General features: G+C 49.9%; 1 protein-coding gene across 1 annotated transcript in view; it reads left to right on the forward strand.

The window, feature by feature from the left end:
- Positions 1-14908, forward strand: part of AQP (aquaporin) — a 38533-nt gene that overhangs the window by 11987 nt on the left and 11638 nt on the right. The window contains exons 2-4 of the mRNA XM_050190000.3: positions 2623-2848; positions 3780-3975; positions 5264-5345. Of these exons, the coding sequence (XP_050045957.2) occupies positions 2644-2848; positions 3780-3975; positions 5264-5345 (483 nt within the window). The 5' untranslated portion in view covers positions 2623-2643. The remainder of the gene's footprint in view (positions 1-2622; positions 2849-3779; positions 3976-5263; positions 5346-14908) is intronic.

Consider the following 14908-nt stretch of genomic DNA (forward strand, 5'->3'; position numbering starts at 1 on the left):
CCGTTTCCGTTAGGGTAAGCCGCTCCAGTTGGGATCGACGTTGGGCTTCGATTAACTCGTCTAGCGTGTTGTGGATACCTAATTGTAGTAGAAGTTCCGTGCTGGTGTGGTTGGGTAGTCCTAATGCCTGCTTACAGGCTCCTCTGATGATGATGTCCAGTTTAGTCTTTTCAGCTTTGTACCAGTTGAGAAAGGGCGCAACGTAAGTAATGTGACAGACGATAAAAGATTGGACAAGGCGGATGAGGCTTTCTTCCTTCATACCCCCTCGCCGGTTGGTCACTCGTTTCAGCAGTCTGGATGTATTAGCGGTCTGTCGAAGGATCTTGAAGATAGCCGTACATTAGCTCCGCTGGCTTCTATGGTCATACCAAGAACGCGGATGCTAGGGACCACAGGTATAGGTCTGCCATCCCTCAGGTTGAGCTCTATTTGCTCGTATTGGCGTTTGTTCGTGGAGCACCGCGGGGGGCGTCCACGGAGTGTGGGGCGGTATAGGAGAAGCTCCGACTTTTCAGGGGAACAGCGGAGTCCCGTGCCTTCGAGATAATTTTCTACGACGTCAATGGCGTCTTGTAGGGCAGTTTCGATTTGGCCGTCACTGCACTTTGCAGCCCAGATTGTAATGTCGTCGGCGTATATGGTATGTTCAATGCCGTCGAGTTTTTGTAGTTCTTGTGCTAATCCGAGCATAACCAGATTAAACAGTATTGGGGAAATGACAGAGCCTTGCGGTGTGCCCGTGCTGCCGAGGGAGAGTTCCTACGATCGAATGTCTCCGACCGACAGGAAGGCCTTCCGACTGGATAGAAAGTCTCTCACGTAGTTGTAAGTGCGTTCTCCAAGGTTGAGCAAGGAGATGCGTTCGAGGATGGTGGAGTGCCTTATGTTATCGAAGGCGCGCTCGAGGTCGAGGCCCAAGATCGCCTTCGTGTGACGGGATTTGCCATCTAGGATTTGATGCTGAAGTTGGAGCGTAGCGTCTTGGGTGGAAAGATGCTGTCTAAAGCCAATTATCGAGTGGGGGTAAGCACATGTGTCTTCGAGGTGAGTGTTTACACGTGTTAGGAGTGCGTGCTCCATGACCTTGCCTACACATAAAGTTAGCGATATGCGCCGGAGCTTGGCGAGGCTAGATGGCTTACCGGGTTTGGGGATGAGAATTACCTTGGCTGTTTTCCATGTCGGGGGAATGGATCCCTGGCGCCAGCAGTTGTTGATGTATTCGGTGAGTTGTTGCACCGAGGGGTCATCTATATTTCTTAGTGTTTTATTCGTAACACCATCTGGGCCTGGCGCCGAACGGCTGTTCAGCTTATGCAGGGCAGAATACACAAGAGAACAGAAAATTTTAATGAATAGAGATCGGCCTGGAGAGCGTGTCTCTAGCGTTAAGAAATAGAAGGGACGGGAGTGGAAAGAGAAAGAGGGGGGGGGGGTGCCACACACACGCCATAGAGCCGCACCGGGTGCCGGGATGCAGTCAAATGCGACCATGTCGCCAGGCTTTCCTTTTGGGCTGCTCAGCACAATGCCTGTAAATGTGTGGACGAGCATCTGCCAGTAACGCCCGCGAGTAACGCCCCTGGTTCCATCTCACCCGGGAGCGGCACCGCTTGGGCGAGAAGTTTCTCGAAGTGTGGGCCCGTCCTGCCGTGATTTTTGATGAGTCAGGTGGAAAGCTATCCATTAAGTTATGATGCATGCTCCTAAAGTCGCTCGACTCGGCCATGTGTGCCAGTCGATCTTCGGGGTTTTGTTTGGCTCAGTGGAACCCAGAGCTGGAACCGGTGATGGCGCACCCTTGGGTGGTCGCGCTGCTCCGTGGACGGCTTTGGTGCTCTCCATGGTTGTATGCCTTGGCCTCTTTTGCGTCAAGGCAGTCCGAGCGTCTGTCAGGCTTGTGGCCTGTAAGACCGACATGGCTGTTTGTGTGTTGAGTGCAGTAACTCTGTGTTGCTGCACCGCAACAGTCCCCTTGTCCGGGAAGGACCGTTGGCCCGAACCAAAGCCCCCCGCCCAGTCAACCCGGGTTGAGGGGGGGAACCGGGGTCAATGTATCGAATGATGCTGGGTTGATGAGTACATGAACGCTCATGGACGCGGCTCCTTCAAAGGTGCCAAGTCCTCCTCCCATCTGACAACGGTTCCGCGAGCACCGTCCGTCGCGTTGAGTGACAGAGCTCTCCCGCGACGCTCTCGACGTCTCTGGCGCCGTGCACCGTGCCACACGGGTGATCTATGGTGTCAGCTTCGGTAAGAGTCACGCGTCGCTCGCTAGGTGTCATCGCGATGCTACACGCCATGAGCACCCTTAACACGTCAGACAGCCGAACAAAAGAAACTTCACCACGCCGTTGCTGCCGCTGTTTTTGCAATAGCATTTAGGAAAAGGGATTATCAATTCAAGTATGTACCTATTTCTAAATGTTAAAGCTGATACGAGAGATTCTTGTTTCTATTTTTGGACCTTCTGGTTGATGAGCACAGACTTAGTCAGATCATGAGGCCAATATTTCTAGACGTGCTCGTCCCCTTTGAGACGTCCCGGACCCTTTGGGAACACGTTCCATGTTGTGTTGAGATTTTCCGCGAAACTGATGACCCCGCATAAAACTCTAGTTTGCAGAAGCACGAGGAGGCATGGACGAGCCGGAGGAGGTGGTGCAGGCAGCAGCGGCTTCGTCGTACCTGGACGAACTCGTTCCGTACTTGGTGCTGCTGGGGAACACGCTGCTTTTCGCCGTGGTTCGCCGGCTGGCGGCCAGGCTGTCTCCGCTCAAGTGGCGCCTGGCGATCTCCGAGGCCATCAGCACATGGGAGCTGTGCAGCGACGTCGCGGAACTAGGTTTCGTCGCTTTCGTGTGCACATATATGACGCAATCCCCGAGAATGTCAGGGAAGCTCATAAGAATGCTAAGCGCAAGGTAGCAACGGTATAGATATGTCATAAATTAAGAGACTCATTTTTTATAATTTACCGACCGCCGGATATCTTTCTATTCATCGTGGATGTATTCATGCACAAAATGCACGCATTTATGTCATTCCTGCAAATATGTAAACGACCCGTTTCAGTCGGTAGTGTGGTAGCACTAAACCGATCACGCACCATGGAGGTCGTGCTTTCGCCGAAGAGTATACCTATCAGTGGCGTAGCCACGAGGGGGGGGGGGGGGGGGGCACACCAAGCACGCGTCCCTTCCGTCGCCCCCCCCCTAAATTCTGTTAGTATGTTACTGTTTTTTTTCTTTGAACAACATGGTTAACGGTATATCTTGGACACATGGTATACTGTCGGCCGAAGTGTGGGAAATATTATTAGCGACTCCTTTCACAAAGCAGCTATTGAGCTCACGGTAAATAAGAACTCCCTATCGCTAGTCGTGCTTCGCCGACGCTCTTGCGAGCGGTACAGTGCGAGATCTTTACAATGAAGTGACCTATAACGAAGTATTTTGGAGGCCCCAAGAGCTTCGTAATACATGCATTAGACTGTATAGTAATGAAGTCGACAAACACTTTGCGTCATTACTGTACACACTGCGTATACACCCACGTGTGCAGAGACCGCAGTGGCGTTGCCGAACCTAACCGGCGTGCTGTAGAAAGAAAGTGCGTAATCGTGACGATCCGGATCAGCGCCTTACATCGAACGCGCTCTGAACGCACCCATGCAAAAGTGCCACGAATAACGAAGGTCGCCCGTTCCGGCGTTGTTACACGAAGAAGGGTAGTGTTCGCATAGAGAGCATAAAAAGAGTGCGCTCCGCATGCAGGCATCGTGTACGAGCGCCACGGCGTGTGGGTGTACGCGCTGGCTCTGCTCGCGTGCTGCGTGTGGTGGTGCCGGGCGTTCGGTGACGCCGAGGCGTGCCCGTGCGGCCCCGTCGAGGACATGCTGTTCGCCATCGGACCCGGAGACTACCGCGCCCGGTTGATGGGTCAAGCACTGGGTGGACTGCTCACCGCTCAGTGAGTCCCTATGCCTGTCCGTACGACGCCGACTACGCGGCGCCCAAGCACCTCAAACGCCAAAAAGCAGACTATTCGAAAAGGAGTCATCATTCCTAACAAACTTTTATCGAATTAAAGTACAAAAGAATTCAAACCAAAATTTATTTTAATGTTAAAATATGTAATAAGCCCAACGGGCTGGAACCTATATACAGCGAAGTTTCATGTGAATGCACAAAGAGTCGAAACACGAGTGCACGCACGCGCGCACAAGCGCAGACGCACACGAATTATGCCGAGCCTTTTGTTAAGCGCAGTTGCAGACTACTAGCGAGTACGATGGCCGCCTTGAACGCATCAGGGTTTCAGAGGCAGCATGCGCATACGTACCGCAGCGTGAATCGAATACATTCTATTCGAAAGAACCGTTTACTCACTACAGTGTAGCCGCGGGTGAGTGAAGACGAGCATTTTTTTTTCTTTACCTCGCGCGGCCGACGCTGTCCCGCATGCGCGGAGGCGAGCGCCATCTGGTGGTACTAAAGGGAACCCAGCGGCGCGCGTGCTCCACTGTTATTGGTTGGTCTGTTCTGCAAGGTCGGAGCTAGGCCGCAGCTCGCACGGTCACGAAACCTGGCGAGGTTCTCAAGAACAGCTTCGCTTTTAAAACCCGACGTTTCAGAGCCCGACCGGCCCTTCTTCTGGGGTGGGATGGCGTGAGGCGTAGCAATGCTTATTTGTGTTTTTTAACGCTTTGACAGGCACACGGTGAGTATTCGCAGTCCTTGAGAGTAAACAGCAGGAAGTGTTCCTGACGAACGTTTGACGTTTACTTGTTCTTTAATTCCATTGTTCCCAACCAGGCAGATATCTGACGAATGTTTAACTTTTTACATATTAGTTGCAGCAAATTAAATATCACCAGTAAAATTTTCATTCCACTTAAAAACAAAAAAGGTTTGTTATAATGACTGTCGACGCTATATTTGATATTACACTTAAGGTTTCATAAACGCATTTAGCGAGCGGTATAACGAGCTCTGTAATTCAAGAACCCACCAACTGTGACACACAATCGGTACACGATGAGGATGACGAAGCTATATGAGAACTTTATGGATTGTTGCGGCAAATAATCGTATCGACTGCCACGCGTAATTTTTCATAAAGTAGCGAACTGAGACAACCTTTTTCATAACTGAGCCATTCCACCGTCACAAATGTCCCGATTGTTGTGCGACTGTTGTTTCGAGAAATTCAGAAAATACGATTTATGAGTATCCACCGGGCTTGTGTCTTTAAACAGGTACATAACGTTCATCTGGTCCTGGCATCTGATTCCTGAGCACAAGACCATGGCGACAACGGAATGCCAGACCTCGCTCATGGTAGTATACGCATGCGCACCATACAGAAACACAATCTGTGTCCACAGACAGCTACGCAGCCCAGCTGTAGACGCGCGATCCAGAAAAATATGAGTGAAGATTGACTGATATTGAACGTCCAAAAGAACCAGTTCGCTACATAGACGGAAAGTTTTCATCTTCCCGGGGGAGGCGGCAGGAGCCTAACCAGCTTTCCGAACCCTACCTGTATATATATATATATATATATATATATATATATATATATATATATATATATATATATATATATATATATATATATATATATATATATAAACTCCGTGTGACCACTGAAGTTAGCTCCTTATATGAGTAATTACAAGACCTCATAATAAGAGACAGTTCAAATTAATAGCCTGAGTGCCCTCGCACCACCAAGAGACTGGCGTCTCTCGGATGAGCCACACGACAAGCGGGCTCAGTGAAACACATTAGGAAGACATATGCGTGTTGCGCGTATCAAAGGGTACGTCCCTCACCAGGTCTGGCCATTTTGAGCGGACAAGCGCGGTGCACACAATGCACGCTAACGATCGTATCTGCCGAATATTACTTCGCTATGCACCGCGGAAAGATCTGCAATTTCGAACGCCGTTTGCCCTTCTCCTCGCATCCGCCGTGCTCCAAGCCGGAGGGTTACGTACACGTGCTAGTGCGTCTACGTACACGCGTTTGTGCTGTGACGTCCCTCGTAGTGACACGTGACCTCTAGAATTATTCAAGGTAACATTTGTTATTTGTGCAATCTGTCCAAGTTTAGAAAAATAAGAAAACTCACAAACCGGATGCCTGCGTGTTTTTGTTTTACTTCGCACCGCAGCAAGAGAGACGTACTTCCGTTTCGTCTGCTTGTTCTCACGTCGTGCAGTCGCGCGCGCAGACACCGAAATTTAAACTATATGTCATCTTTTTCTACCACGTTCCAGCGCGCGATCATGCTCTGTGATCCGCTTGTGTGTGCCTCAGTGTTCGTGTATCACTAACTTATACCGCTAGTCAGAAAGCATTACTAGTCAGGTGACTTCTTGCACAGCGTGCAAAATCGTGCGCTGCGCGAAACAACCACAACAGCTCGCGCGTGACGCCGTCAGCGGAAGTGCGCGCGCCGCAAAACAGACGAGGAAAAGAAAATGAAGGAGCGGCCCGTGACGTATGCGTCACGCGATTCTCGATGTGCGGTATGGGAGAACGCAGGGAAGGTATTTCGCTTGCGGAGGCCAGACGGGGCAAGTGGATAGAGTGTCTCGCTTGGCAGTGGAGCTCGCCTCCGGAAATTATGGGTTCGCGGCACTAAAATATTAGAGCGCAGCTCTTTGGCGTCCGTTCCTGGGTTTCGCGTCGTCGTCGGCGTTGTCGTCGGCCTCGTAACCAGCTCCGCCCCCCTTTCATCCCCCCAGCGCTAGCAGCGACCGACTGATACCGCTGGATGCCGCTGACGCCGCTAGAGAGTCAAGATAACGTGACTGCATAGAACACCGTCGCCGCCATGCAGAAAGAGGAGGAAAGGGCCCCCCCCCCCCCTGTTCTTGTGTGGCGGATAGGGTGCTCTTCAGTTGCCGACGCGCCGGTTATTTCACGTAGGCCCCGGCACGTCGACGAATACGTGACCACCTTCCCACGGCTAGACCTGGTTCTTAGCGCTGCGGAAGCGAGGGTATCTTATTGTTTGTGTCGGCATCGGCGGCGTTGTCCCTGAAACCAACTCCGCAGCTGGGGTTGACTCACTATCGGCGTCAGCGGCATCAGTCAGTCGCTGCTATCTCTTCCCTCCTCCCTTTATCGTGTTGTCCGCTTGCTGCGCGCGCTTCTGCCCCCATCGTTTGCCGCTGGGTGTACACGCCGCCCCCCTCCCCCCTCTTCCTGCGAGTCTCCGGTTGTCAAAGCGCCGGCTCGAACTTAATTCCTTTCTTCGCTCCTCCTCCAATGCAACCCCTGTGCGGTGGCAATCAGAGAGCCAGATCGGTGGCGGCGGATCTGTATATGTGCACCGCCCGAGCCGAAATTGCCGCTGCCGTTCGCCCTGTGCGGTGGCAATCAGAGAGCCAGATCGGTGGCGGCGGATCTGTATATGTGCACCGCCCGAGCCGAAATTGCCGCTGCCGTTCGCCACTGCGAAATTATCTGCCAGTTCTTTCTGAGCCATGAGCGAGACGACCGATGGGACTTTAATGTTGACATAAAGACAAACAGCAATTTCCTAACACTTATGCGGGAGAACATCCCGTTCCTCTCGCTCGTAACGCGTCCCACGGCTGTGACAACCTCGCGAGGCACTTGTATAGATCTCGTCTTTGAGAATCAAGCATTGGTGTACCAAGTCGAACATATATCAGTCTATTTCTCCGACCACAAAGCTTCCTTCATGACTGTCAAGAACTGTTAGTGGAGTCTTTGTTAAAGGAATACGTGTGAAAAATAAAAAAAAAAATTCTGTGATAGCGCATACATGTGTTGCTCGATTTCTTTGCCTCAATCTATCGAAAAGGTGAAACAGCTTATTTGCTGCGCTCAAATTTCGCATTAGGAAGTAACGTAATCGTCGGTAATTTTTTTCTATCTGCTACTAATGAACCAATTTGAAAAAAATCTTGCGGCAGAACTCTTCTTAGAGGACAGGTAACAACTTCCAGAGTATAATCGAAGTTTACTATGCGGCTTGGTGAAAAACCTTTTAAGTCGCACAAATACACATCAATGAAAAAAAAAAGGCATGCAACACCTTTTTAAAGTTTTAATAGAAACACGTGCATTCAGAAATATTTTCTTCACGAAAGGTAACTTGAGACGATAAGAGATAACACACAAAATTTCACTATAGCAATTTCTGAAAATAACTAATTACCATAATTATTAGCAATGCAAGACAATGCGACTCCATAACGCAATAGTTTAATTACTTGTCAAAGCATGCCTTATGCCATTGGTTTGATTTCTTTCCCGACGGCGGAATAAAAGATTGTAGGGCAATAAGTTATCAGGCGCACAAATGAACAACCATATTAACAAACAAACCAATAATAAGAGACAGCGATATCTCAAAAGCGCGAAAGGACACGAGAGAAAGTAAGAACAGCGTGTATTGCGTTATTGAGCAGCTAATAAAGCATATGACGAATAAAATTTAATAAGGAAAATGCATAGCATAGACTAGGGAGTTTTCCAAATAGCACAACCAAGCGTCTTTGCATACCCAAAATGCCTCACCATGCTTGCGCTGTTATGTACCCCATTTTCGTTCCTTTGTATAGCTTTTTGCATTGTTTTCTAAGCCAGGTGGTTTGCTTGAAGCTTGCCTCACTTCCCTGAAGCTTCCCTCACTGTCTTCTCGCCTCGTATTAGCACCTGATAACTTTTGCCAACCGAATACTTACTTCATGTGCGTCTTACTGTAGAAGCAGCACTCTAACTGGCGTCCTGTTACAGAAGACGTCAGAGCTACGCGATAGCTCTCCACTTCTTCATTTTATCAAGTCTTATCGCCACGGAACGTTCATGAAGGCATACCCCTCCATTAGAACGAAAGTGAACAACCTTCCGAACCAGTCACTAAAGCGCACGTTTTTTCCTAGTTTGTATACTGACTGCACTTGGCTGTCCATGCGCCTGAGAAGTACTACAAACGCGGGTGGCGCGCTTTATTTTGGAGGTAATCTGAGCCGGGCTCAAGCTTGCAATCCGAGATGGCTGGTCTCTTCGCGCCTAGTGTAATGTATCCGCTGGTGATTATACGGTGATTATACGCTTCCTTCTCGGCGTCAGGCGGGTTCTGACAAAGTACCGATAAGCGACGTGCCCAGTGTTGGCTTTGTCGTTGGTGCTCGTGCTGTGCTTGTAGGTGGTACATATTGCGACGGCAGCAGCCGCGAGCTCCACGCATGTTTTCTATTTCTCGCCGTCGCCGTGATGTCCCATATAAAGTCCAAGACATATGAATGATCTACCCATACATCGTGGGTGCGAGAAAAATGCACGTAACAGTGAGGCGAAAAGGATGGCGGCTTGATGAGCATTATATTCCCACGCACTCAATGTTCTGGTTAGTTGAGGGTCACGTGATCAAACGCGCACTTAGGAAGGAAAGCGCGCGTCTTCTCCTCCATCGATGCCGTAGCTACGAATGACTGTGCGCCGCTTACGCTTACGCAGCCCGCGAGCCGTATCTAATTGTTGGTAATCATTGGTGGGTGCAATGATAAAGGGCGAGCAGGGATGGCTGCTAACCTCATGTGCGCTGTATTCCTTCCCGGGCTGTATTTCCGCGTCCCTAAGGTTGCAGATAGCCTAGCCTCAGAGGTAATTGGAGATCGCTTACTCAGGCCGTCCTGCAGTGGACATAAAAAGTAGGCATGTGATGATGATGCATTTAATTTGTGGAGTCGCAGTGAATCGTACGGGTGTACGAATTATTCGCGATCTTCGTAATCCCAGCGTCGTAACAGCGAGGGCTCGTGGTAATCCAGTCAGATATTTACAGGTTTGAATGGTCCATGCATTACACGATGGTTGTTATTTCAATTAGTAAGGGAATGTTTACTGATATTTATATGGCCCATATAACCAACGTATAGACTCGTGCAAGGGCCGCACTTTTTGGTGCGTTTTTGACAAGCTTTACATGGGACCGAGCCATTTGACCATTTTTTTTTTTTTCAAATCTGCCGTAAAACTCCGCGATCGCTTCCTCTCGCCATCTAGTAGCGACGCGCGAAAGCACGCTGCGCGCGAAATTTCACCGTTGAGCGTAATCGGAATCAGTGCACCGAACGCAATTGCTTCTAGGTTGGATCTTTTTTTTAGAGCGCAGCTCTTTGGCGTCCGTTCCTGGGTTTCGCGTCGTCGTCGGCGTTGTCGTCGGCCTCGTAACCAGCTCCGCCCCCCTTTCATCCCCCCAGCGCTAGCAGCGACCGACTGATACCGCTGGATGCCGCTGACGCCGCTAGAGAGTCAAGATAACGTGACTGCATAGAACACCGTCGCCGCCATGCAGAAAGAGGAGGAAAGGGTCCCCCCCCCCCCCTGTTCTTGTGTGGCGGATAGGATGCTCTTCAGTTGCCGACGCGCCGGTTATTTCACGTAGGCCCCGGCACGTCGACGAATACGTGACCACCTTCCCACGGCTAGACCTGGTTCTTAGCGCTGCGGAAGCGAGGGTATCATATTGTTTGTGTCGGCATCGGCGGCGTTGTCCCTGAAACCAACTCCGCAGCTGGGGTTGACTCACTATCGGCGTCAGCGGCATCAGTCAGTCGCTGCTATCTCTTCCCTCCTCCCTTTATCGTGTTGTCCGCTTGCTGCGCGCGCTTCTGCCCCCATCGTTTGCCGCTGGGTGTACACGCCGCCCCCCTCCCCCCTCTTCCTGCGAGTCTCCGGTTGTCAAAGCGCCGGCTCGAACTTAATTCCTTTCTTCGACTTCACAATCTACCACGGAAAAGCCAATCCGGACAGAAAGCTAGCCGATGAATTTCGTCGGTTGCAGTCCCACAAACTTGACACCATCACCGCCAAGTGCCTCGCCATGACTGAACAGCCGCACTACTTGTTGATCTCCGCTCTTAACGTACGCTCCCTTGCCGCACATGCCAAGGACGTACACCACGATCACATTCTGCGCCATTCCTCTGTACTTTGCTTTGCTGAAACCTGGATGGATCCCGAAGAGCCTCTCGAAATCATAGATTTCCTATACTGCTGTGGTGCTCGCAGAGACCACAACAGAGCGGCGGGAGTCGCTATCTACTTGCGCGCAGGTCTCTCTGCAATACCAGTCGAAATGTTTGGCACGTCACATGAAGTTGGCGAACTGTGCGCCGCAAAGTTGCCCAACGGCTTGCTGGTAGTAGCTGCCTACTTCGCCCCTACCGTACTCACGAAAGACGTCGTGCACTTCCTGCAACTCGCATTAACCGTCCATCGATCCACACCGATGTTAGTAGTGGGGGACTTTAATGTTGACATAAAGACAAACAGCAATTTCCTAACACTTATGCGGGAGAACATCCCGTTCCTCTCGCTCGTAACGCGTCCCACGGCTGTGACAACCTCGCGAGGCACTTGTATAGACCTCGTCTTTGAGAATCAAGCATTGGTGTACCAAGTCGAACATATATCAGTCTATTTCTCCGACCACAAAGCTTCCTTCATGACTGTCAAGAACTGTTAGTGGAGTCTTTGTTAAAGGAATACGTGTGAAAAATAAAAAAAAATTTCTGTGATAGCGCATACATGTGTTGCTCGATTTCTTTGCCTCAATCTATCGAAAAGGAGAAACAGCTTATTTGCTGCGCTCAAATTTCGCATTAGGAAGTAACGTAATCGTCGGTATTTTTTTTTTTTTATGCTGGTTGTCAAACTGGGGGTGGCGACCCTTACATAGGTGCGGCCCTTTCACATATTTAAACAGTAAAAATTTTCCATCGAGTAATTCTTTTATACTTCGCTATCACAATGCTGCACCTTTCCGGCGAAACTGCAGCCTTTATTTTTTTTTTTTTTTTCACTGTGAGTTCGACTATAAGCGCTGCTGCGCATGACTGCTATTGGTTCTGGTTTCGAGTGAACCCGGCTTGGCCTCATTTTGGTTACTGAGTGAATTTTATGTGCGTGCGTGCGTGCGTGCGTGCGCGTGTGCGTGTTGTAGGATTTGGAGCGGTCGTAGTCGTAGCGAGGACCTTGGGACGACAGGGCTAGGCGAGCAGGATTTAATTGCAGGATTTACATTTAAAACAGGACATACATTGGCAGACTAGCGCGACTCCCATATGGAGCCCGCAAGACTAACATATACAGCAAACAGCTTACGAGCACACAGCTCACTAGTACATTTCTAGTATGACAGAGCACTCAGCTCCCGACAACGAGCACGACTCGAGCACACCCTAGCAGCCGGCAAACGCTGCTTATAAGCTCTCCGCTTGACGTCATAGTTCGACGTCATCGTTCGGCGGGGACGGAGCAGGAATGGTCGGGAAGGTTCGTCCAAGCATTGTAAACTTGCCGCCGCCCCGCACTATCGTTTACGCCCACACACACGCAAACACACAGGTGCGAACCCATACACACAAAGGCTCCGGAGTCGACGACCGAGGGCTTCGTAGTACTGTGCTCCGTCTGGTGTGGCGCGGCGGAGTGCCACATTCCTGAACTGACCGCGCGCCACGTGGCTGCCGGTCATCCGCAGTTCTCGGTACTGCCCAGCTTTCAGTGCCGACGTCAGAGGGCTTCGTAGAACTGCTTTGTCCCGGATGGCTCCGCCAAGTACCAATTTCCTGAGCTGATCGCGCGCCACGTGGCCGCCGGCCGACCGCAGTTCTCGGAAGGGCGCCCCGACTGGTGGGCTTGGAACACGTGCAGCGGGCTGAAAGCTGGCACGTTGCCACCCCGTATGGCCATTCTTAACAGTGTGTGATCCCGATGACCAGAACCGGTAACGCACTCCCTCACCAGAGCAGGATTGGCCACCCTGGTGCAGTACTTGCCTATATGAATACAACAATCAAACCCCGGCCCCTCAGTCCCCAGCAGCTGCGAAGCAACTGACCACGGCGGCGGTCAGACCTGCGACGCAGCAGAGGGTGCCAAGAATCCCTGGTTCCGAACAGGCCGCCATTGGAATCTGAACCTGGCAACGTTTAACGCTAGAACGTTATCAAGTGAGGCGAGTCTAGCAGTGCTATTGGAGCAATTAGAGGGCAGTAAACGGGATATAATAGGGCTCAGTGAAGTAAGGAGGACAAAAGAAGCATATACAGTGCTAAAAAGCGGGCACGTCCTGTGCTACCGGGGCTTAACGGGGAGACGAGAACTAGGAGTCAGATTCCTGATTAATAAGGATATAGCTGGTAACATACAGGAATTCAATAGCATTAACGAGAGGGTGGCAGGTCTTGTTGTGTAACCTAACAAGAGGTACAAATTGAAGGTCGTACAGGTCTACGCCCCTACATCCAGTCATGATGACCAGGAATTCGAACGCTTCTATGAAGAGGTGGAATCGGCGACGGGTAAAGTCGAAACAAAATACACTATACTGATGGGCGACTTCAATGCCAGGGTACGAGAGAAGCAGGCTGGAGACAAGACAGTAGGGAAATATGACATAGGGTCTAGGAATAGCAGCGTAGAGTTATTAGTAGTTTGCAGAACAGAATAATATGAGGATAATGAATACCTTCTTCCGCAAGCGGGATAGCCGAAAGTGGACGTGGAGGAGCCCGAATGGCGAGACTAGAAATTAAATAGACCTTGTACTCTGCGCTAACCCTGGCATCAGACAAGATGTGGACGCGCTCGACAAGGTGCGCTGCAGTGACCATAGGATGGTAGGATGTCTAATCAGCCTAGACTTGAAGAGGGAACGGAAGAAACTGGTACATAAGAAGCCGATCAATTAGTGAGCGGTAAGAGAGAAAATAGAGGAATTCCGGATCAAGCTACAGAACAGGTATTCGACTATAACTCAGGAAGACGTCCTCAGTGTTGAAGATATGAACGACAATCTTATGGGCATCATTAAGGAGTGTGTAATAGAAGTCGGTGGTAACTCCGTTAGACAGGATGCCAGTAAGCTATCGTAGGAGACGAAAGATCTGATCAAGAAAAGCCAATTGTATGAAAGCCTGTAACCCTACAGCTAGAATAGAACTGGCAGAACTTTCGAAGTTAATCAACAAGCGTAAGACAGCTGACATAAGGAAGCATAATAAGGATAGAATTGAACATGCTCTCAGGAACGGAGGAAGCCTAAAAGCAGTGAAGAATAAACTAGGAATAGGCAAGAAGCAGATGTATGCGTTAAGAGACAAAGCTGGCAATATCATTACTAATATGGATTAGATAGTTCAAGTGGCTGAGGAGTTCTATAGAGATTTATACAGTACTAGTGGCACCCACGACGATAATGGAAGAGAGAATAGTCTAGAGGAATTTGAAATCCCACAAGTAACGCCGGAAGAAGTAAAGAAAGCCTTGGGAGCTATGCAAAGGGGGAATACAGCTGGGGAGAATCAAGTAACAACAGATTTGTTGAAGGATTGTGGGCAGATTGTTCTAGAAAAACTGGCCACACTGTATACGCAATGCCTCATGACCTCGAGCGTACCGGAATCCCGGAAGAACGCTATCATAATCCTAATCCATATGAAAGGGGACGCCAAAGACTTTAAAAATTATAGACCGATCAGCTTACTGTCCGTTGCCTAGAAAGTATTTACTAAGGTAATCGCAAATAGAATCAGAAACACCTTAGACTTCTGTCAACCAAAGGACCATGCAGGATTCCGTAAAGGCTACTCAACAATAGACCATATTCACACTATCAATCAGGTGATAGAGAAATGTGCGGAATATAACCAACCCTTATATACAGCTTTCATTGATTACGAGACAGCGTTTGATTCAGTCGAAACCTCAGCAGTCATGGAGGCATTACGGAATCAGGGTGTAGATGAGCCATATGTAAAAATACTGGAAGATATCTATAGCGGCTCCACAGCCACCGTAGTCCTCCACAAAGAAAGCAACAAAATCCCAATAAAGAAAGGCGT

This window comes from Dermacentor andersoni, chromosome 2 (assembly GCF_023375885.2).
Source record: "Dermacentor andersoni chromosome 2, qqDerAnde1_hic_scaffold, whole genome shotgun sequence".
Lineage (NCBI taxonomy): Eukaryota > Metazoa > Arthropoda > Arachnida > Ixodida > Ixodidae > Dermacentor > Dermacentor andersoni.